The sequence below is a fragment of the Anticarsia gemmatalis genome, chromosome 17, assembly GCF_050436995.1.
Source record: "Anticarsia gemmatalis isolate Benzon Research Colony breed Stoneville strain chromosome 17, ilAntGemm2 primary, whole genome shotgun sequence".
NCBI lineage: Eukaryota > Metazoa > Arthropoda > Insecta > Lepidoptera > Erebidae > Anticarsia > Anticarsia gemmatalis.
This window is the reverse complement of record NC_134761.1, coordinates 6,311,265-6,333,761: the sequence shown is the minus strand read 5'-3', so window position 1 is coordinate 6,333,761 and position 22,497 is coordinate 6,311,265. Positions and strand designations below refer to the sequence as shown.

The 22,497-nt window shown below is 36.6% G+C and overlaps 1 protein-coding gene across 1 annotated transcript in view; it reads right to left on the bottom strand.

The window, feature by feature from the left end:
- Sdb (SAXO downstream of blistered) overlaps positions 1-22,497 on the bottom strand; it is a 35,477-nt gene that overhangs the window by 8,488 nt on the left and 4,492 nt on the right. Inside the window, exon 3 of the mRNA XM_076125338.1 lies at positions 68-1,983. Coding sequence (XP_075981453.1) covers positions 68-1,983 — 1,916 coding nt within the window. The remainder of the gene's footprint in view (positions 1-67; positions 1,984-22,497) is intronic.

The window sequence follows — 22,497 nt, the reverse complement described above, 5'->3', positions numbered from 1 at the left end:
ACAGTAACAGTAACAGTATTATATGTTTTTCGCTGTCTAATAAAGAATGATAGAATTTGATGCTTACCAGTGAATTCTCCTTCTGTAATGATATTATCTGTGCGACGAATTATTTCCGCTCTTTCGCCAGTCACAACCTTGTAATCTTCGGTTATAGTTCTCCTGGTCGTAAATTCACCTTCTGGGCGCAGATTATCTTCAGGTTTCTTCACTACAGCCTTTTCTGCTGGTCTGAACTCTTCCGGTTCTCGTTTCGCGAAATCGCCTTCTGGTCTCAAATTGTCAGTAGGCTTCTTCTGCTGAGGCCTCTCTGCCGGTCTCCACTCATCTTTCTTAGGCGATGTAAACTCTCCCTCGGGTTTCAGATTATCTTCAGGACGGCGAACAGGTTCACGTTCACCAGGTTGCCACTTTTCAGGCTTCCTGCTCTCAAATTCACCTTCTGGTTTCAAATTGTCCTGTGGTTTCTTTTGCTTAGGACGTTCAGCTGGTTGCCATCGTTCCTTTTCAGGTGTAGTAAATTCGCCTTCAGGTTTAAGGTTATCCTCCGGCTTCTTAGGCTTTTGGCGGTCAGCGGGTTGCCATTGCTGCTTTTCTGGAGTTGTAAACTCTCCTTCTGGCCTTAGGTTGTCGTCGGGCTTACGCACAGGAGCTCTGTCACCCGGACGCCATTCTTCCGGTCTGCGCTTTTCAAAGTCTCCCTCTGGGCGCAAATTATCTTCAGGCTTCTTAGGCTTTTGACGTTCCGCTGGCCTCCAAGGCTCTTTCTCGGGACTAGTGAATTCACCTTCTGGTCTTAAATTATCCTCTGGACGTTTCACAGGAGCTCTGTCACCAGGACGCCACTCTTCTGGTCGACGTTTCTCAAAGTCACCTTCAGGTCGCAAGTTGTCTTCCGGTCGGCGCATAGGCTCTCTGTCACCTGGGCGCCATTCCTCGGGCCTTCGTTTTTCGAAGTCACCTTCAGGACGTAGATTATCCTCAGGGCGACGCACCTGTGCTCTATCACCTGGACGCCATTCTTCCGGCCGGCGTCTCTCAAAGTCACCCTCAGGCTTTAGGTTATCCTCAGGACGACGGACTGGTGCCCTGTCACCGGGTTGCCACTCATCTGGTCTTCGTTTTTCGAAATCACCTTCAGGTCGCAAGTTATCTTCCGGCTTCTTAGGTTTTTGCCGTTCGGCGGGTCTCCATGGTTCTTTCTCGGGACTAGTGAATTCGCCTTCTGGTCTTAAATTATCCTCTGGACGTTTCACAGGAGCTCTGTCACCAGGACGCCACTCCTCTGGACGTCTTCTCTCGAAGTCACCCTCAGGCTTCAAATTATCTTCAGGGCGACGTACGGGAGCCCTGTCGCCTGGGCGCCATTCCTCTGGACGACGCTTTTCAAAATCACCCTCCGGTCTTAAGTTATCCTCGGGCTTGCGAGTAGGAGCTCTATCACCCGGTCGCCAGTCCTCTGGTTGACGTCTTTCGAAATCTCCCTCAGGTTTCAAATTGTCTTCAGGTTTCTTGGGCTTTTCCCTTTCGGCGGGTCGCCAGGGCTCCTTCTCAGGAGTAGTAAATTCACCCTCTGGCCTTAAGTTATCGTTAGGTCGGCGTACGGGAGCACGATCACCAGGACGCCACTCATCAGGCTTGCGTCTTTCAAAGTCTCCTTCGGGTCTTAAGTTATCTTCGGGCTTTTTCACGGGAGCTCTTTCGCCCGGACGCCATTCCTCAGGCTGCCTCCTTTCGAAATCACCTTCAGGCTTAAGGTTATCTTCCGGCTTCCTTTGTTTAGGTCGCTCGGCCGGTTGCCACTTAGGACGTTCTGGCTCTTGGAAATCACCTTCAAGACGAAGATGATCCTCGTGGTGGACAGCGGTGGTGCGGCTTACATGTTTTTCGTCGTAGTCGCGTTTGTACGCGGAGACCACGCTCGTCGTGTGCTCCACATCGAACAATGGCTCCGGGACATCGTTGTGTGGGCAACGGTGACGCCTGCAACCATAAACAATATCATTAGCTACTTGACAAAACCGTAAGAAGGTAAGTAGGTATGATAAAACTTATTTTAGGTCCCTGTATAAGTAACAGTGATATAGAACTATTTATTTAGAAAACACACGAACGTAAATTGCATAAAATCACACCTTTTGACACGATATGGATGTAGAGACAAAGGATATCTTCGAGGTAAGGGCAAGGGTGGCAGCGTCAGTGAATTGGCCATCACACGCGTCCATCGCGCCCATTCACCTGCCTTCCGTTACGTACGAGTCACTAAGCAATGGTACTTGATGCACTACACGGCTGTATCTCTAGTAACCATCGTGTCTAAACATGCCGCTAAAAAGTCCTACCACGCATTTTAATACCGTAAGTATAAAAGCCGTTTCACATAATTAACGTATTGAACGAAATCACATCTAATTGCTATAGAAAACCGATACGTTATTCCAATCTTACAGAACACTATGAGGTGCAAATGTAAACACCGTATGTTATCGACTCGGAAATAGCCACACAAATATTCGAACTAATTGTTATCCAATCAATAAAGCAATCTGTCTCTAGTCTCACTCAATCGCGAATGAAGTGAGGTTTCATTATTCTTTCATATAAATCTTGTAAATATAGACCCACAAAAGTAGGACACCGGTATAATTTTCAGCGGGGTTGAAATCCGGCGGCTTGCGTCAAGCTCGCCCCGAGAACTGCCGTACTGTACGGACTCATGAAACTGAAATGGCTTCTCGTATCAACAAGTAGGTATGTATAACATATTCAACAATTAGTTGTCTGGATATAAAACTATTATCGACATAAAACTATGTGACCTATGTGATGATTATCGACCTGGCATACGTTAGGTAGGTATCAAGATTTTGTTAATAAGTCGGTATGAATTTCATTAAAAATACAAACGTAGACTTTACGATCGATCCTTGTCCATATACTTACCATGAGTTTATTCAAGACATCATTAAAAGATAAATACGTAATGGGATAGAAGTTTTAGTTCACACTGTTCCATGTTGTTAAAAGCTTGTCCCACTGATCGTATCAATAGAATAAGCGGCGACCGAGTTATGGTTGCTAAGGTAACGCCCACTGAACCTTTCGTGAACTGTAATCTAGGCGAATTACTTCATACCGACACCTGTGCAACCGTGAACTATTGTTTAAAATAGTAATAATTTAGCAATTTGCGTATCAATTACTACACTTACTACTGTAATAATTAGCTGAAAAAACATATAATTAGCAGGCTTTATATTATTATATAAAGTCTTTGACAAATAACATAAACCTGTGCAGTGGAAGCAGGTATAAACTGACAAATATTTAAAGTAATTCCTTTCGTTATTTTTGACATTCGTCGAACTAACAAACTGCTTGCTCTGTAGGACCTTTCTCAAAACAAATAAATCGTTCAACAGTTAGCACATGAATCAACATTTCAATCACAGTTTATTCATTTCGTTGATCTTTCATCGCTATTTTAAAAGTTGACGTCATCGTCGACTTGAGACCAATTAGGCAGTTCTTTGTATGAAGGAGCTTCTTTAAACGAATATAAATCAAAATGAACGATAAAATAATACTGAGCAGGCGTTGCTGAGTGCATACGGAGTGTAGGTGGATGCAATTCGCAAGAGGCTATCCAGATATAGAAATGAGCCAGTGACTCAATGAGTTGGCTTGCAAGTTGCGAGTCGCGACCCCCTTTCCACTCGCAAGGAGAGCCACGTAAACTGTACGACCCTTTAGACAATAAAAAGTGATTTACCTGCATTGCTGTGTAATATGGAACGATGAAATTCAGGAATTATTTTTATAAAGTCGGGTACTGTAATAGGGTTACGAATAGCAAGTACGGAATGTAGAGACAGCAAGTAAACCTAATGTCGTCATGTTTAAATGTGTTCTTTTATAGAAATCTCTACCTATGTGTATAGCTAGCTTTCCAATGTGACTTTCTTTACAATACATAAAATCAATTAAACACAGCTAATTTACTTTCTTTCGATGACAGGTGTTTAGCGAATTAATGCAGTGGCTTTCAGGTTTGTGCCAGATGTACGAACGTAACAATATCCTTAAATGAGGAAGCGTGACCTACAAAAAGTAGGTCTCATTCTTAATAAATGTCGATGATACGAAGACACAGTTGATGATTATTTAAAAAGTTTGATCTAGTTTATTGTCGCCTAGCGATGGGGACCAAACACATCCCAATTCCTTTTACAACTTCGATCAATATGCTGTCTTAAAAAGGTCACGAGGGGTATGATCATACGGATAGTCTACTGACATCAATGACATGTAGTTATTATTGTTTGTAGGTTTACTTCACCTGTATTGAAACCAATTTGTGGTTAGGAAATATCCTATAGGTACCTACCTTAGTAAATGAATGTAAGGTAAACCGCTTGGACCACTGGTATCTTTGTGCCACCGAATGTTATTGTATTAATTAATAATATTCATTGTCACCCGTTATTTGAAAATTTACCTGCCTAACGAAACCTATTTTGTTCAGACACTAAAATTCTTCCTACGACCGGCTTTAGGAAATTATCAATACTGCTTCCAAAATCCATACTAATATTATAAATGCGAAAGTAACTCTGTCTGTCTGTCTGTCTGTCTGTCTGTCTGCTACTCAATCACGCCTAAACTACTGAACCAATTTGCATGAAATTTGGTATGGAGATATTTTGATACTCGAGAAAGGACATAGGCTACTTTTTATCCCAGGAAAATGACGCATTTCCCGGGAAAATTCAAGTTTCGCCACCGAAGCCGCGAATAATCAAGATCATAATGACATTGAATTAACAAAATTCCGTTGTCATGGCAACAGTTTTAATGGCGGATATGCTTTAGCGCGAGTTATATGAGATATCAATAATTTTGAGAATATTTTTCGTGAAAAAAAGCATATTTTTTTGTTTAGGAATAATTAAGCTTTGTATTAGTAATTAGTATTAAATATTAATAATTAGTGGCGAACGAGGTCCCGAATAATCAATATTATAATGACATTGAATTAACAAAATTCCGTTGTCATGGCAACTGTTTTAATGACGGATATGCCTTAGCGCAACTTCGTTACATTTAAGAGATATAAATAATTTTGAGAATATTTTTCGTGAAAAAAAAGCATAATTTGTATCATCACGCTACGACTAATAGGAGCAGAGTAACAGTAAAAAGTGTTACAATTACGTGGAAAATTCTGACCCATTCTTTCTTATGTGACGCAAGCGAAGTTGCGCGGGTCAGCTAGTAAATAAATAAAATATGCGAATTTAAGAGTCATTCTTTATAATCTCTTAAAAACAATTAAGTATTTCTGATTATTTATATCGTACTTATAGTCTTATCTGCCAATATCTCGAACCGAATTTGTTAGTTTTATTGCATGTGGGCGAAAACTGCAAGATTGTGAAACAATTTCTAGACTCTACGGATAGGTATTATTTTGTCCACACAATTACTAGATAAACGAGCTAAATAATAAAGACTTTTGAGGCTATTGTTTCTCTCGGGGAAATAGTCTCTTTTTACTTAGAATTTGGTAATCGAATTAGGTAGTACTCATAGTGTAGAAAATTCGCAGCAACATTTTTTTTACCCCTTAACTGTCCCACTGTTGGGCCAGGGTCTACTCCCAAACGAGGGAGGGGTTAGGCCTTTAGTCCATCACGCTGGCCAAGTGCAGATTAAGTTTATTATTAAATGCGTGGTATTTCACCTATTCACGTGCAATCACAATTCACCGTTAATTCAACGTATAAAATCAGTATTTTACCTTACAACCCACACCATGTTCGCAAATCACAATATCACGATTAGAGTCACATTATGTAGTCCATATCGCGAAACTAAACGTCAACTGAATACCAAATATCAATTACGCGTCTATGTGTACGGTTATTAGTTATTACAAAGATAACAGCGGCTTTTTCACGTTGATAGGCGATCGCGAACCTGCCGTGCGTGACGATTAGGCGGCGCTTATCAATCAACTTAGTTTTTCACGCTTTCATCTCAGATTAGCGAAAAACTATTAGAACAAGGGATCCAATGTGACTAATTAATTTCCATGGCATTGTTTTATTAGTAAATCGCGTGGCATTCGCAAAAAAATAACATGGAATTGTATGCGCATTAAAAAACTTTAGTTATAAAAAATATGTTCGTTAAGTCGTTAAGTGCATTAATTAATGTGTTAGTTCACCGCGCTGATTGGTATAGGAAGTATAAACTTGTATTACAAGCTGCAGTAATCACGAACAAAATCAAAGATGAATGAAGTAATCAGGAAACATTTTATTACGTCATCTCGTGCTGTAAAAAAATTACCTCCTACCAGCTGATTCATATTGCGAAATGTTAATTTTATTCATAAGTTATTTTAAGGAAAAGGGTATAATGTCATCTGTTGGTTATAAATACAATACTGTTGTCCTCAGAATTGAGGTCACGTGATAGCTCGGACCGCAATGAGATTTCATGAATCAATGGCAATGAGAAGTACGGGGAACCAGACCCTGACGAGTATATAAAAATATTCATGACTTCACTACCTAAGTAAACAACTTGTTGTTGCTATTTATGGTTATTCGATGAACCGTCTGCGTCGGTGATAAATATTTTTAACATATTTTATGCATCCATTTAATTGCATATTTACTCCTACTTAGTATGTATTTGGGTGTCATGATCACAGCGTCCATATGTTTCGTAACAGGTAATTATTATACGTATTCATTGCTCATACAGGTAAAATATTTATAGGATTTGATAGAGTCATGGTAAAGGTCACAATTAAAGACGACTGTAGAGCAAAAACTTCCTTCTATTTGGTTGCATCCGAGATATTTACTGAATATTCTGAGAATATAATACATTATTTGTAGTACCTAGACTGTTCAAACCACTTAATTCTAGTTATGTCCATATTGGCAAACAGTCAGCACCTCCATATGACGTAATAGAGCGACAGGACTTAAGTGAAAGCTCTTCCAAAGCACGTATTGGCAAATACCAGGTGTGTACGTAATTATGCATTATTGAATCGGCAGATATTATCGTCACTTTATTATTCCGAACGCGGTTCATGTCCATTGTTATGTACTTACTAACAATTGAATTACCTAGCCTAGTGAAAACCCTGAGACGTTTATGAGAATCCGCTCACGTTTAGGCTCTGAGTTCAAATTAGACGGGTCAAGAACACCCTAATTGTATAAGTTCATTTTATTTTTGTCATCGAATAATCCCAGATAAGAAACGATACTATACTGTCACACAGAACCGGATAGCTTTAGTCACTCCTTATGAGAAAAAGACAAACTATGCCATTAAGATCTACAAGAGAATGCATTAAGCGTCACACAAACGCCCCAGTATCTGGTTACTTGAATCAAATGACCGCTTGTGGCCTGTTAATTTGCCATTCAAGTAGCACATATGTTTAAATCCTGAGTCAGAAAGTACAAGATCAGGCGCTTGGTGCCTCTTTGGCGCTTTGCTATATCGGGAGGATTACTCAACCATTCGTATGTGCAACACTACATACTTTGAACATGCAAGCTTGTCCTAAGCTCGGCTCTGACTAACGAGTTCTTTGGAAACATTTCGTAGTCGAGCTTTGTAGATATGTGACGGAGATTTTAAATTGGGATGTCGTATAAGGTTACAGTTCGTCATCAAAAATGAACTATGTAAAACTGACGCCCGGTTTCTAAGGCACATTTAGTGGTTTATCTATTCAAACTGTCATGTTTATATGTGTTTAAACGCTATTGAATAGATAAACTACCGCTAAATTTACCTCAGAAACCGGGGGCTAGAGAAGACGATAGGTGTCATACAATTCATTCATTCATTCATTCATTCATCGTATGGTTAGTGATCAACTTATACTTACACTTGAAACCTGTATATCACATTTTATCTAAAGGCAAAATTCGAGGAGTGATAGTACCACAGGAATATTTTTTTAGTTCTGACGAAAGAATTTGTATTTCTAACGACAACAAAACGATGCATTAGGTCATTGACCTATTGAGTAATAACTTTGTACTAAGTAATTAAGTCAAATACAATTTACGTTATCTTTTTTTAGGTTCCAAGTTTTGTACTTATCTAGAGTCAAGCTAAAGTGTTTTTAAAATTAACAAATCAAAATACTTACTTAATGTCAACTGTAGGTCTACAAAGTTTATCAAGTATTATCTATTTGTGTGTTTCTTGTTTTTAATTACATTAAATGTATTATAATAGATCTTAGCAAATGTGTTTTTAAAGTAATTTACTACCCTTGGAATGTCGGAGTAAAGAACTTGTCAAGCCGGAATACAGATGAACGCTTTTATAGACGCTAACCCTATTGATGTCCGAATAAATTAGTGAGTGTTTGCAAACTAACTCTCAGCGAATTCGGAATATTTGTATTGAATTTGATATTTCTAGCAGCATTAGATCTGGTTTAAAATATGCCTTGTAGCTATGGAAACACTTAATTTTCATATTCATACATTTGAAAACACCACATTTTATATGTGTTTTGCTATATCCATCATAATAAGTATATGTATCTATGTATTTTACTTCTTTCGTGTTTCTTTAACGACTATCCGGGCAGGATGTCGTTATCTAGTAAAAAAAGCATACAAGGCTTTAGTTTTCCGAATAAATACAATAAATGAACCGATGACATAACAACTCTACAAATTCTCCGAAAAACAACCAACAAATTTACGAAGAAATTAAAAAAGTAAGCCTCGAAAAGTAAAACTAGTTTTTTTTTCAATCTGCATTGTTCGTATTTGTCCAGATATTCGAGTCGCTCTTGCCGGGCGATTTTGGTGGTTCAAAAAAAATACTCGGCCTCAATGCAGGAGTTGGAAAGTTGCCTTAAGAAGCCTCCCAAAAACGGCTTGATGCCCAAACCAGTGAGCATTTTAATTTACAATGCGCCTATAAATGGATACTGGTCTTATAGCTGAGGAATATAAACCCCAAGCTACACTATTGAAATACAAACCTGAATAAACACAATTGTATAATTAATGCCAACATTTACGTGAAATGTAAGCGATAAATTAAACGTATGACTAAGTATGTATTGAACAAAATAGTTCACAGAAAATCTAAATGCCCGCTGCATCGTTTGTTACGAGAATTGTTTTAAAAAGGTCATTGATATTTTAAAACTAATAAAGATAAGATACCTAATCTCTCTGGTATACATTAAACATTGCTCCTTTTGGAGTATACCTACGCAGGCATAGTTTGAAAAATATGAATTGATATTTTGTGTATCGCGAGTGTGAAGAATCGGATATAATGAGTGTGTAGGTGCAGGAACAGTTTGCCAGTCACCGCCGACAGTTCTAGACAAGGTCGTCGACCATATGGCCTACCTGTCTGTACACCAACCAAGCTATCACGCAATGCAATCCGCAAAATTACGTAATAAAAAATAAACTGAAATAATGATCTCTTTTTGATATATGATCGCTTAACTACGGGCCAGGTTGTCCTCGACAAATCTAAATTACGTCTGCGGTTTACAATAGAGCTTTATGGTTCAAAAACTGATTTATTTCCTGTACCAAATGGTTTTGATCTTGAACACTTCCATTCGTTGGTTGCCTTGCCGACTTCCTAGGCATCACAAAAACTATAATATCTCATCGAATCTCATCTAAACAAACAACAGTTAACATTTAGAAACTAAATGCTATAGAAACTGGTTTCGTGCAATGTTTGAAGATCAACATATTATTGGCTCATAGAGCTAGTCGAGTTCAACGTTGTCGTCAGAAGCACATGTAGATATGTAAATCTCGAATTCAAAGCAAAATGACAAAACCATCTTCGTTTTGCGTCAAAATAGGTAATAATCAAGTGAGTCTGTGCATGACGTAAACCCTGTTTCACTTGATACAGAACGTCCTGTGTTCGAAAACGTTAAGTTGTTACATCGACACGAGTAAACAACAAACGAGTTTGTGCGAGGCGAGGACGTGGGCCCGAGTCGGTGAGATCATCGCCGCGAATACGCCCGTCTGAGGTCGCAGCCTGCACCACTTTACACGTCACGTATCTTTCTAATTGGCGTGCCGATTTTGTACACAATACCCGCTTTACATCACTCTCACGCTATAACTAAATACATGAGAAATGCTACACATCACATGAAGAAAGCAACTTAATTGGCAATATAAACATGAGCAGATGATTCTCGTGATTCAACAAGGCAAAACGAATTGTTTACTCAAGCTTTTGCAAAACATTGTATTTAATTTAATTCCGATTCTGAGAACTGTAGTCGCTAGGCTATAAATTCTTGTGAACAACTCTTTCCAAATTAGGTTGGAGTCATTCGTTATGGTTGCATCGGAAGATAGTTCCTCGTATTCGGAGTCGTAGATGTAGGACGTACTAAGGTCAATTTAGCGTCGAGGAAGATTTTTCAATTGAGCATCTAGTGACGTGTGGGCGCCTAATACATAACTGGGCACTTTACTCGTTGTTCTCTATTATCCTGATGAGACGCTATCACTCAACCATCTCACTAGACGACAGGTATCATCAAATAGCCATTTATAATTCTAGCGTTATGTGTTTTTATGACTTGTTTTAATTTTATAGTAGTACAGTCGTCGTCTGGGGCAAGCACGCTAGTAGTTAGTACCGACTTAAACCAAGGATTTCGGGTATCGAAAATGACATTGCAAAACTTACGAATATAAATAAATACCTGGCAATGATATAAAAAGTAACGACGAGTGGTCACGATTGATATAATCAGCCGTAACGACTTGTCGTGTTGTGTTATTTTGCAATTTGGTAAACCACGCAACTTAAAAATCTATTTCGTTATACAAAATCAATATCGAAGCATAGTGTGTGGCACGTCTCCCAGAATACTCTCTCAATAGGGATTTACATACAATAGCTTAAATCACGAACATACTGGAAACCAGTTATGCATTCGTGATGCTAATATCTTTCGTCACACAACAATCGCACACGTAGGACCCGACTCTATGAATCCGCATATAAATCCAAAACAAAACAACGTACCCACTAAACATACCATGCAAAAAAACAAATGTCATACTAAGCTACGGAATATTAAACAAAATTTGGCATTCACTACGTGAGTTTACTTAACAAAAATAAGTTTCGCATTCCTTTGTAGTGTGCATATTATGGTAAAGTGAAAGAACAACGTCTGCAACAAAAAATGTATGAACAATTTCGTTAGTAAAAAACCCATTGGTCTCATTTAAATTCCGTAGCTACGGAGATATGGAAGAAACTGGTTGTGGGTATTAAGTAGCTAAGTTTTTACACGAACGGCCTCACGCCAGTAAACTATATAACATTATGTTGAAACTACATCCCAGACGCCATGAAGGTAACTGAAGGTTAGACAGCAGCAAAAACGAAACATGCAATTATTTCCGACTAGAGGCCGCCCGCGACTTAGTCCGCGTAGAAACCTTTCCCGTATAAATCCAGATCCCTCGGGAACTCCAGGATAAAAGTAGCCTATGTGTTATTTTGGGTCTTCGGCTACCTATATACCAAATTTCATCGTAATCGGTTCAGTAGTATTTGCGTGAAAGAGTAACAAACATCCATACATACATATTTTCGCATTTATAATGTTAGTGGGATATTATATTATTATATTCGATTCTTTTGAAGTTGGTACGATCATTTGTATCTAGTGCAGATACCTGATATGGCTATCCTGTTTGTCGGTCCATCTTGTGGTCTAGACGTGTTATGAATGCTTCGGACCTGCTAGTGATCGTCCGGCCGACAATCGAGTCACGTGCGACATGTAATAAGCACTGTCGTTCTGATTACGGATAATGTGTCATTAGTATTGTAACGGCACGCCACTATTAATCGATCGTGTAATATTATTCATATTAGAATCGACTCTATATTATGTAAAACTTTCGGAAACTCGCTTTGAAGTATTTAGAATCCAGCTTCTGTAATCTAAACTGAGATAATAATTAGTGTTCAAGCCCCGGAACAGTGTTTTGGAAGTAGTTATTATTACGCTTGGGTAGGAATCTCTTAACCTTAGAGTGGCTTAGTCCCCGTAACATGGGCAACAAAGGCTGGCAGTTAATCAAAATGTTTTTCTCACCGCCAAACATAAAGGATTCGACCTTGTAATATTTATTTATAAACAGACATTTATCAAAGTTTCAATAATATTTGTCCTGTTCCAAATGAGTCTGAACACGCGACCTCATGTGCCTGCTGGCATACTGACTCGTGTGTTCGTATTCGTGTTAAACCACAAATGACATCAGGCTATCGGCGGCAACGTGATCAATAATAACGTGACAATTAGAGGACATACATGCCACCAGCAGAACGGAAATGCAAATAACAGGACGTGGGTAGCAATAAATAGACATTTTTATTTTCCTTATTTCGTCTTGAGCTGCAAATGCCAGCTTTTATGTCAAGGGAACACGGAGAAAATATCAACTAATCAAACTCTGACCTTACATAATTTTTACTTTAGACTTTAAACTTCATAAACATGTATTTCATATGAGCGTTATGTTCGAAGAAACGTTGTTTTCAAAAATAAACAAATTAATTCTTAGATTAATTGGAATAATGAAGAGTAACAACAAATAGATTCTTGGACATTACTATTCTGCATATATCAATGAGACACGTCATTATGCATGTTAATGTAAAGGAAAAACAGAAGCAACTACAACTTATACAAATAGAATTAATCATAGCTTTAAAACTACGTCATTCTTCTAAGTAAACGTGACTCTATGTTATAGTTTCATTGGTGCTACGTGCATCATGGTATTGCCCAACACAATCCAGCTCAAACTGTGAGTTCTATAGATTTTATTGAGCTCGGAAATCCAGGTGGATCCTCTTTGAACTGCGTACAAAGCCCTTTGGTCCACAGCAGTTAATAATAACATGTTGCAAGGCATAACAAAACTCTCTCGGTCACGCTGGCTGGGTGCGTAAGCCTCACGTGTCACAGTCGAGTACGCTGCGCCGGCGCAAACTGTCCGAATCTACTACAAACTACGGAATATACTCAGCGAAGTGTCGAACCACTTTCTACCATGACTATCGTGACTGCTGGCTACTGAAGCAGCAAATCGGTGACAACTCAATTACTCACAGTAGTCAAATGAATTACAAACATTCATAATGCGTGCTGACAAATCACGATGTTCTTACTGTTTTTAGTCATAAGCATAAAAGTAATGGAAAATTGTGAAACTCTCAGACTCAGTATACAAGACTTGGGGCAGAGATCCTGAATATAATTGGTTATCTAAAAAGATGAGATCATTTTCTATTTGCGTCACTTTTTCCTTTAGCAGAAGACGATAACTCAACACCACTAAATGCAACGTAATCATCGAACTAAGGATCTAACGCAGTATAATCGTAAGCCTTATTCGCTATTCAAATTTTATACAGCTAAACCATAGGCGTACTTTTAGTACAGAAGGCTACTGAATGAATACACACGAACGATACCAAATAAGTAAGTAGGCCTAGGCAGTGGAACACGGAATTGATCGACCTATTTAATACCCCGCTCTTATTCTGTTGTCTCACCACCTACACGGTGTTTTTATTATTCAGAAGTAAGCAACTAAAATCAATAAGCCACGGACTACATAAACGCTAGAATAAATGAAGGTTGTTTCATGAGTAAGTGTGTGATCTATTCTCAATATGGAGGAAAATATTTGAACTATTAATCATTTTTGACGAATCAACTCCTACGTTTGTTTGTCCAATATTGACATAGCAGAGAATATGTTATAGTATTGTAGGAAAAACGTTTTATTTTTTATATTGTAGACTGTAGAATTCGAATATATGCCGAGTTATGCTAAATTATAATCTTGTCGTTAATAATACAAGTGGTAGAGCCTACTTGTTTTGTTTTCTAATAATAATCTAGTCTTTCAAGATTTCTTCAAACTCGTTTCTTTCTAAGAGACTATTTTCAAACTGGCTTGAGTTTGTTGTTTATAAGGATTTTATCGATTTCAATTGGCTATAATCGCAGATAACGTGATTTTCAGTCTAAATTAATGATGTCTAATCGTGATGAACATAATCTCAATGCATTAAAAACTTGCTTTAAATAAAGTCTCTACTTGACTCAGGTTTATTTCTTTACGTATTTAGTCTAGAGAACGTTATCGTGTTCGCATTAAGATAAATTACATTATATTGGAATGCGAAAACACACTGTATTGTCAGTGCTTATCTCACCAACTGACATCAGTGTCAGTCGTGCACTCAACAGTACGCTAAAACTTATAAAAACTATTTGTACTCAAAATGACGTAAGTACGGTCCCGGAATGATCGACTCTTTGTTTTGTACTCATAGATAGATCACGCTGTATGTCAAATGGCAAATGAGAGGTATATTGAGTTTAATTAATAGCAGGGTCAGCCTCGCTTTGTATCGATCTTGCAATCAAAGAAAGGACTATCTGTCGCTCTATATTTATAATAGCTGACCCGCGCAACTTCGCTTGCGTCACATAAGAGAGAATCAAGATTTTCCCCGTTTATCCCGTCTATTGGGCGTAGCGTGATGATATATAGCCTATAACCTTCCTCGATAAATGGGCTATCTAACACTGAATTTTTCAAATCGGACCAGTAGTTCCTGAGATTAGCGCGTTCAAACAAACAAACAAACAAACAAACAAACAAACAAACAAACAAACAAACAAACAAACAATCAAACAAACAAACAAACAAACTCTTCAGCTTTATAATATTAGTATAGATATCTAAACAAAACCACGGTCTATTTCTTTTTCATATAAGATTTTGTTCATAAATATTTGTGGTCTACCTAGAAGAGTTGTTTGTTTCAGGGTATTAGCACCGGTTTTTGTTTTATGTAAAAGTAACGGTAACCACGATACATATCTAGTACTCTCTGTGTTTTCATTCGACAGATTGTCATTCTATTGTCTACAACACTAGCATTATAACTGTAAAGGAAACGTACTATTCAAATCCTGATTTATATCTCCCTATGTAGCGAAATAAACACACCAATCAAATGTTATAATAATGACTTTACTACGAATGCAATGCAAGTGAATAATGCACTTGTATCTCGATACAAAGGTCAGGAGAAGGCCATGGCTGGCGCTACTAATAATAGAGGCCTACGTAATGATCACTTAGTAATTAAAATATTCATATTAGGTCGGGGAAAAAGTATTTTCGCATTATAGTATGTATGAACTTGTAATAAAATCTTTTCTCTACACAAAAAGCTCGATATTTAGGTACCTCACGAGCTCACTGAAAGAAACCTAATGAACCGTGTACTCATTTAATTTTGTGATTCTTGAAGCCAAAGAGATTTTTTTACAAATTCATACATACTATAATGCAAAAAGACTTTTTCCCCGACCTAATATTATGTATTTAATTTCAAACAATAGTTTGTGAAAAAATGTACAAAAATATACAAGGTGAGGTGGTAAATAATCCAAGTTTATCGGCCGAATTTAGATAGCATGCATTCGTGCATTATTTTCTGATAGCGTGAGCCTCTTGTGCATATAAAAGTGTTTACAAGAAATTATGCCTCTAATTGCACTTAAATCATTATATAATTATACCGATTGCACATTTAAAAAAAACAATTCTGTATTCGCTTAGTTTCGGACAAATTAATAGTCATGTTACGTGAATGATAACGATACTTTTTGTAAGAAACGTCTTGTCCGTATCTAATGAGTAGTATAAACGTAAAGGGATCAGTAAACTAGGTCAGCAAACGTAAACAAAACCGATTAGAAAAATACACATTACATAATGAAAACATTAGATTGTAATATTTATCGTTATCAACGATTAAAGTACAGTTGCAATAGCGATAATTTTTGACGGGCATTTTATAATACTCGTAATTCGTAATCACTAATCTATCGAATATCGATTACAAAATTTATTGATACCTAATTGATTAAAACGGAATTAAACAAAAATATCGCTTTGATAAACAATATGCACTTGACAATGTCTGTTACTGACTTTGAATTGACATCAAAGTTCTTTAATTACAACCATATTGCAAGACAAAACACCTGTGTGGAAGAGCATGGCTAATTCGACTTTGGCGAATTATAGGGCAATTTATAGCTCGGGTTTGTATGAATTAACTTTTTTCTATACGTATTTAACAAAAGTAATGTACAGTTTATAAAGTAGGAAAGGAGAAACTAAACCGCTTTCACGAGAGCCTTATCGCAAAACGAGTTCCGATTTCATTCAGTCTCCCATTACAGGCTCGCCAATAAAAATCGTAGACTGGATTCCTACACAAAACTATGGCTAATTTTCTACACGCTTCGGTAGTTAATCTGTAATTAACTATTAGTCAATTAAAAGAGGAATAATTATGTCTTACGATGAAGATAACATAGAGTTGAGAAAATTATGGAATACTCATATTATTATCATATGATCAAGATGCAAGATGTCGATAAATTTACAATAATGTGAAGAGAAAGGTGAATCCATGATTCGGTCATTGTATTTAACAGACACGTGTCTCGACGATAAAAGTTCATATAAATATGTCTAAACATCAGATCCAAACATCTCTATGTTAATGAATCGAAAAGATCACAAAGCAATGTGATCAAAATAAAGATACTCTGAACGTGAACCGCACACGCGATCTTACTTCGGAGAATTACAGTTTTGCAACGATGTTCCTGAAACCTTGAAATTGTCAACTCCGCTTCAATCATGTGGAAGCAAAAACTTTATGAGACGCAATTTGATTTGATGTCTTCGTCATCAACATTAATGTAGTCGCCTGATTGAAATGAATGGAAGTTAATTAACCGGATCATCTATCTTATATTATGGAGATATGAAGATAAATTGGTTAGATAGAGGTACCTGGCGCGGTACGGCACGATCCACCGCTATTTAACGTGAATAGGGAAACGTTTTGCAGCCAGTTACATTTATTCTGTAAGTTCATATTTTGTAACGTTCTAAAACAAACGATAAAAGACCTTATTGTTTAAAAAATAGGATACAGTTTCAGTAGGAAATTTTAAAAATATAAATATGTCTCTTTTGTATGGCTTTAATTTAAAATGTGTCCTTCGTGCTCGGTCACTCTGAATAGAACACACAACATAGCGTGATGTAATGCCATAGTGGGCAGCCAACGAGATTATATACTGTCCACCTATTTCTAAATTGTAATCTGTGATTATTAGATAATTTTACACAAATATCCGTTTATTCAATGCATTTTCCATTTATGCAATTGAACGAAATGCTTCCACAATATACATTTTAGTCTAATTAATGACTGAAAATTGTTAATTACTAAAGTTAATGGCTATAATTTCTAATTAACGATACCAACGTTGTACTAGTTTCGATAAATTGTAGAATTTCTTAGCCTAATTTACATTTCTTGCTTCGTTGATACTTGTACTGTTCTCTAAGCTATTGTTCCCATCATTGTTTAATCAGTTGTTTAGTAACCCTGTGTACGTAAGCGAGGAAGTGGATGCGGTCGAGTAGAGTCGTGACCTACACGCACTGCACTTGTTCCACGATCAACAGCTTCAATACTAGTTATACTTATATATACGTCTAACATTATCTAACGTGTGTCATTGTTATGCTTTATTTGTTTTTGTGTTTTATTTCAGTCTATTGGGCAAAGAACATGTTACATATTATTTGTCCATCTACAACAGACTTTATTGTAGTATGTTGAGAACCATAAGCACTCTTTAGATATCTGACTCTAAGTAAAATATTTTCCTAATTTTTAACTGACGATGTTCTCAATTCGACTGTATATGTTTTGTATCATTATGTTTGTTAGTGTTTTGTTATTGTAGAATGCTTTGAACACATTTGCCTTTTGACACATAAATTATAAATTCACACATTGTCATCGTTTTATTGGTGGCGTTAATAGAATAAATTATACACACGTGATTGTATGATCAGCGGAAATCGAAACAGATTTTTACTGAAAAACATATTATAACAATTTGAATTGTATCACGTAGGTTAAACTAAGTAGGTTATGAATATTATGAAAAAGTGTTTACCTGTCAAAAGTTACCCATATTTAAATATTAATATGAATCTTTCTCTTTATAAACTTGCGTGGGATACCAACTGCCAAAAAAATGATTAGTTTAACATTTCCGTATAAATACTCCTACGTTCAAACAGTTAACTACAGGACTTGTAAGATCAATTAGAAAAAGAAACAAACTTCACGCTGACTCTCAAAAATCTCCAAACGATCTGAATTTAAAAGAAAACTATCTAAACTATAGAAACTTATGTACCAAATTAATAAAAGCTCAAAAAAAACAATACTATCAGGATAAACTAGAAAAAAGTAGCAACAATATTAAGGAAACTTGGAAAACTATAAAGGAAATATGTAACATTAATAAAAGTAGAGATTCACCACAGGAGCTTTTGAAAACGTCACATACACCAGTAGATTCACTAAATAATGTAAATTCCTATTTCACAACGGTTGGAAGTACTTTAGCAAACAATATCCTTCTCAAAATGAACAAAAGTGACAAGGAATTAGCATCACAGGCAAGGTCTAGTCACGCGCCTACACACTCTATGTCGTTTTATCCTACAGATGCCGAGGAAATTTCTAATATAATTCTTGGTTTAAAGCCACACACTGCACCGGGTTGGGACAAAATAACATCTGATATACTAAAACAAAATATATTATCTATTATACACCCCGTTGCATTTTTATGTAATTTAAGTTTGGAAACTGGCGTTTTTCCATCTCTTTTTAAAAAAGCTGTAGTTTGTCCAATTTATAAAGCAGGTCAGAGAGATTTGCCTACAAATTATAGACCTATTTCACTTCTTTCAACGCTGGCCAAAGTATTAGAAAAGGTAGTTAATAAAAGAACAACATCATTTCTCGAAAGTAATAACATCTTACATAGTAATCAGTTTGGATTTAGAAGGGGAAAGTCTACGGAAGATGCTGTGCTCAAATTAGTAGAACAAGTGACTACGAACATGGATAAGGGTCTGAAGTGTTTGGGTGTGTTTCTAGATTTACAAAAAGCCTTTGATACGGTTTCGATTCCAATCCTTTTGACTAGACTTGAGAACATCGGGATACGTGGTATAGTTCTAGAATGGTTTAAAAATTACCTGTCTGGCAGAAATCAAGTCGTCCGGGTAGACTGCTACGTTAGTAATAATGCCTCATGCACCTATGGAGTACCTCAGGGCAGTATACTTGGACCAACGCTTTTTCTGTGCTATATAAATGACCTCGCAAATGTTAACTTACCTGGCATGAATCTTATGATGTTTGCTGATGATACAGTGTTACTATTTCATGATAAAACTTGGAACACCGTAACAAAACTAGCTGAAATAGGACTATCAACTGTAACTACATGGTTAGAAGATAGTCTCCTATCGCTTAATGTAAGTAAAACAAAATATATGTATTTTAATAAATCACGCATCACCAAGCCAGAGAACCTAGAACTAAAAATCCATACCTTTCCTTGTAACCGCATAATTAGTAACACCAACTGCAGCTGTTCCACTTTGTCCCAAGTATCCAACATTAAATACCTAGGCGTAATAATAGATAATGAACTTACCTGGTTACCCCACTTGACCACACTTGCCTCTAGAATTAAGAAACTTATCTATATACTAAAAAATCTACGGGATGTAGCCAACATCAAAACACTAATACAGACCTATCGTGCGTTATGCGAGTGCTTGATTAGATACTGTATTTGTGCATGGGGCGGTGCTGGCAAGACACATTTACTAATTGTAGAAAGAGCACAACGCGTCCTGTTAAAAGTCCTAATGCGCCTACCATATCGGCACCCGACAACTGACCTATATGAAGTGACTGGCGTTTTAACAGTAAGAAAAACATTTATTTATGAAAGCCTTAGAAGATATCATAAAGTTACAGTACCACATCTACCACCCTCTACAAAACGAGTCGATCGTTGTCCTGTGCCTTCTGTTAGCACCTCCTTTGCACAAAAACAGTACTCTTTCCTAGCTCCTACAATATATAATAAAATTGCTAAGTACTATAAAGGCAATAACATAAAAACAATTAACAATAATAAATTTAAAAAAATCGTTATACAATGGTTGGAAAAAATGAATTACATAGATGCTGAGAAAATATTAATTTCTCAATATCACAATACTTGAACTACAGACTAGATATTATACCTACATAATATATATATATATATATATATATCTATGTATATATTTCACATCACATACACACACACACACACACACACACACACACATACACATGCACGCACGCACACAAACGCGCACGTACACACACACGCATACACTCACACACCCGCACACACACACTCACACACACACACAAACACACACACACATAATAATGTTTTTGATTAAGTTTATAGTTATAGTTTTATGTTCATAATACTCTTTCTGTTTTATGACAAAATATTGTCATGTTAATAAATAAGGGTGAAGACACTGGCATCTGTAACACAGCTTCGGCTAGCATAGATGTCAGGACAATGTATGGATATTGTAACAGATTTTATGTCAATAAAATATTTTTGATTGATTTTTTGAGTTAACCTGTCTTCGTCATTAACGCTGTTTAATCAAAGTCTTAAAAACAACTTAGAGGTCATTGATACTCGATTTCTTATAACTATTTATATTTTTAAAATGTTCGCAAGGACAAGGTACACGATAATCCTTATCTATCAGTTAGTTGTCTACTTTATCACTAACTCTTTCAACAGACCCGTATTTTTAGATTGATAGAGCAATTCGGGACGTCCAATTAAATGTAATTGTCAACAATTAACGTCTACATTGCAGGTTACCAACCTCCGCAATGAACTGCAAATATAAGCAAAACAACTGTAATGAGTAAAAATAGAAATGACTTATGACTTTACTTATCCTTTAAACTCAGTTGGTATTTTATCATAAAGATTCGACTTTAACGACTTTACAAATGAGCGATCAACTAAACAAAATAACAGCTTAATGATTTCCTAACGATACAGGATGCCAACGGCAAGATAACTAGATTTGTATGTATGTATAATATCTAAACGAGTTTCGGATTGAGGCCGGTACTAATTGCATTATTCGAAATACAGCCCACACTGTTGTATGAAGCAAGGCAGCAAGCAGTTGCTAAACCGATATAAGACGTGACTCATATATTTTATAACTTATCATATTTATTTCCCGCTAAGTTGAGAAATTATTTTTCTTATGAGTTCACCGAGCAATGCAACCTTGACACTGAGAAGTGAGGATGAACAAGCGATAACAAAGAGTGCGTATACTAGGCACTTTGCCAGATGCGAATACGGCGAAAAGAATGATCATTTTACGGACACAAACACTGAATAATATTTATAAGTATACGTTCGCTGTCATACTATGAAACATTTCATTGAGATTTTCATACAAAATTAGGGTAGTGAGTAATTTTAATTGAATCTTTATTGCGTTTCTTACGTGCGTATTCTTTCATAACGTACCTGAACAATACAATGTTTTTCAAAAAGGAACTGTTATTCTAAACTGCAAGATTAAATTGTTCTGTATCCCAAGACGTTTATTTATTCTGCAAGGAGACAATCAATAAATCATCTCACTTTTTGATAAGTGCTAAAAGAGTACGCTACCAATAAGCCTGTTTCTATGACACGTCCGAGACATTCGGTTAGAAGTACTTAGACGGTATTACGTAAGCCACACTTCATTACGCTGATCGACAAACGTTGTCAAAGATCATTGTGCTGTACTGTGAATACCACAACGAGATTCCCCGAAATTGTCCTCTATGGAAACCGAAAGCAGATAGGTTATAAATCCGTAACAGCTAACTCTGTTTGATAAAAAAACAAATGAGTAACATAGCAAGATATAGGTACATAGTTTGTCCCGTATATGACTCAATTTGAAGCTACTTATTAAGGAACATACATAGATAGAGCAGGCCTTAGATAGCCTTCTTTTCAAATAATAACAATGCTTATAATGTAATATTATTTTTATTTATAACAATGCTTATAATGTCACACATCAATCACTTTTAGCGATCGAACGTGTCGCTATTCAATACAAAAAAAACTTTAAAACATCGTAGCTAACCGGTTAGTTATTGATTGAATTTCAACCACATTTAGACGCCTAAAAAACAGGTGACGATCACTTCACAGATGATTCTCATGGTCAGTACAGAGCACTCACATTTAAAAAGTGACGAATATAGTTTCAAATATCATCATACCTAGAATTTTTTTTACGCTTACTGCCTAAATTAAGAAATTACGTCATGATCGTGTCATGAATTTTTACGTCACATATT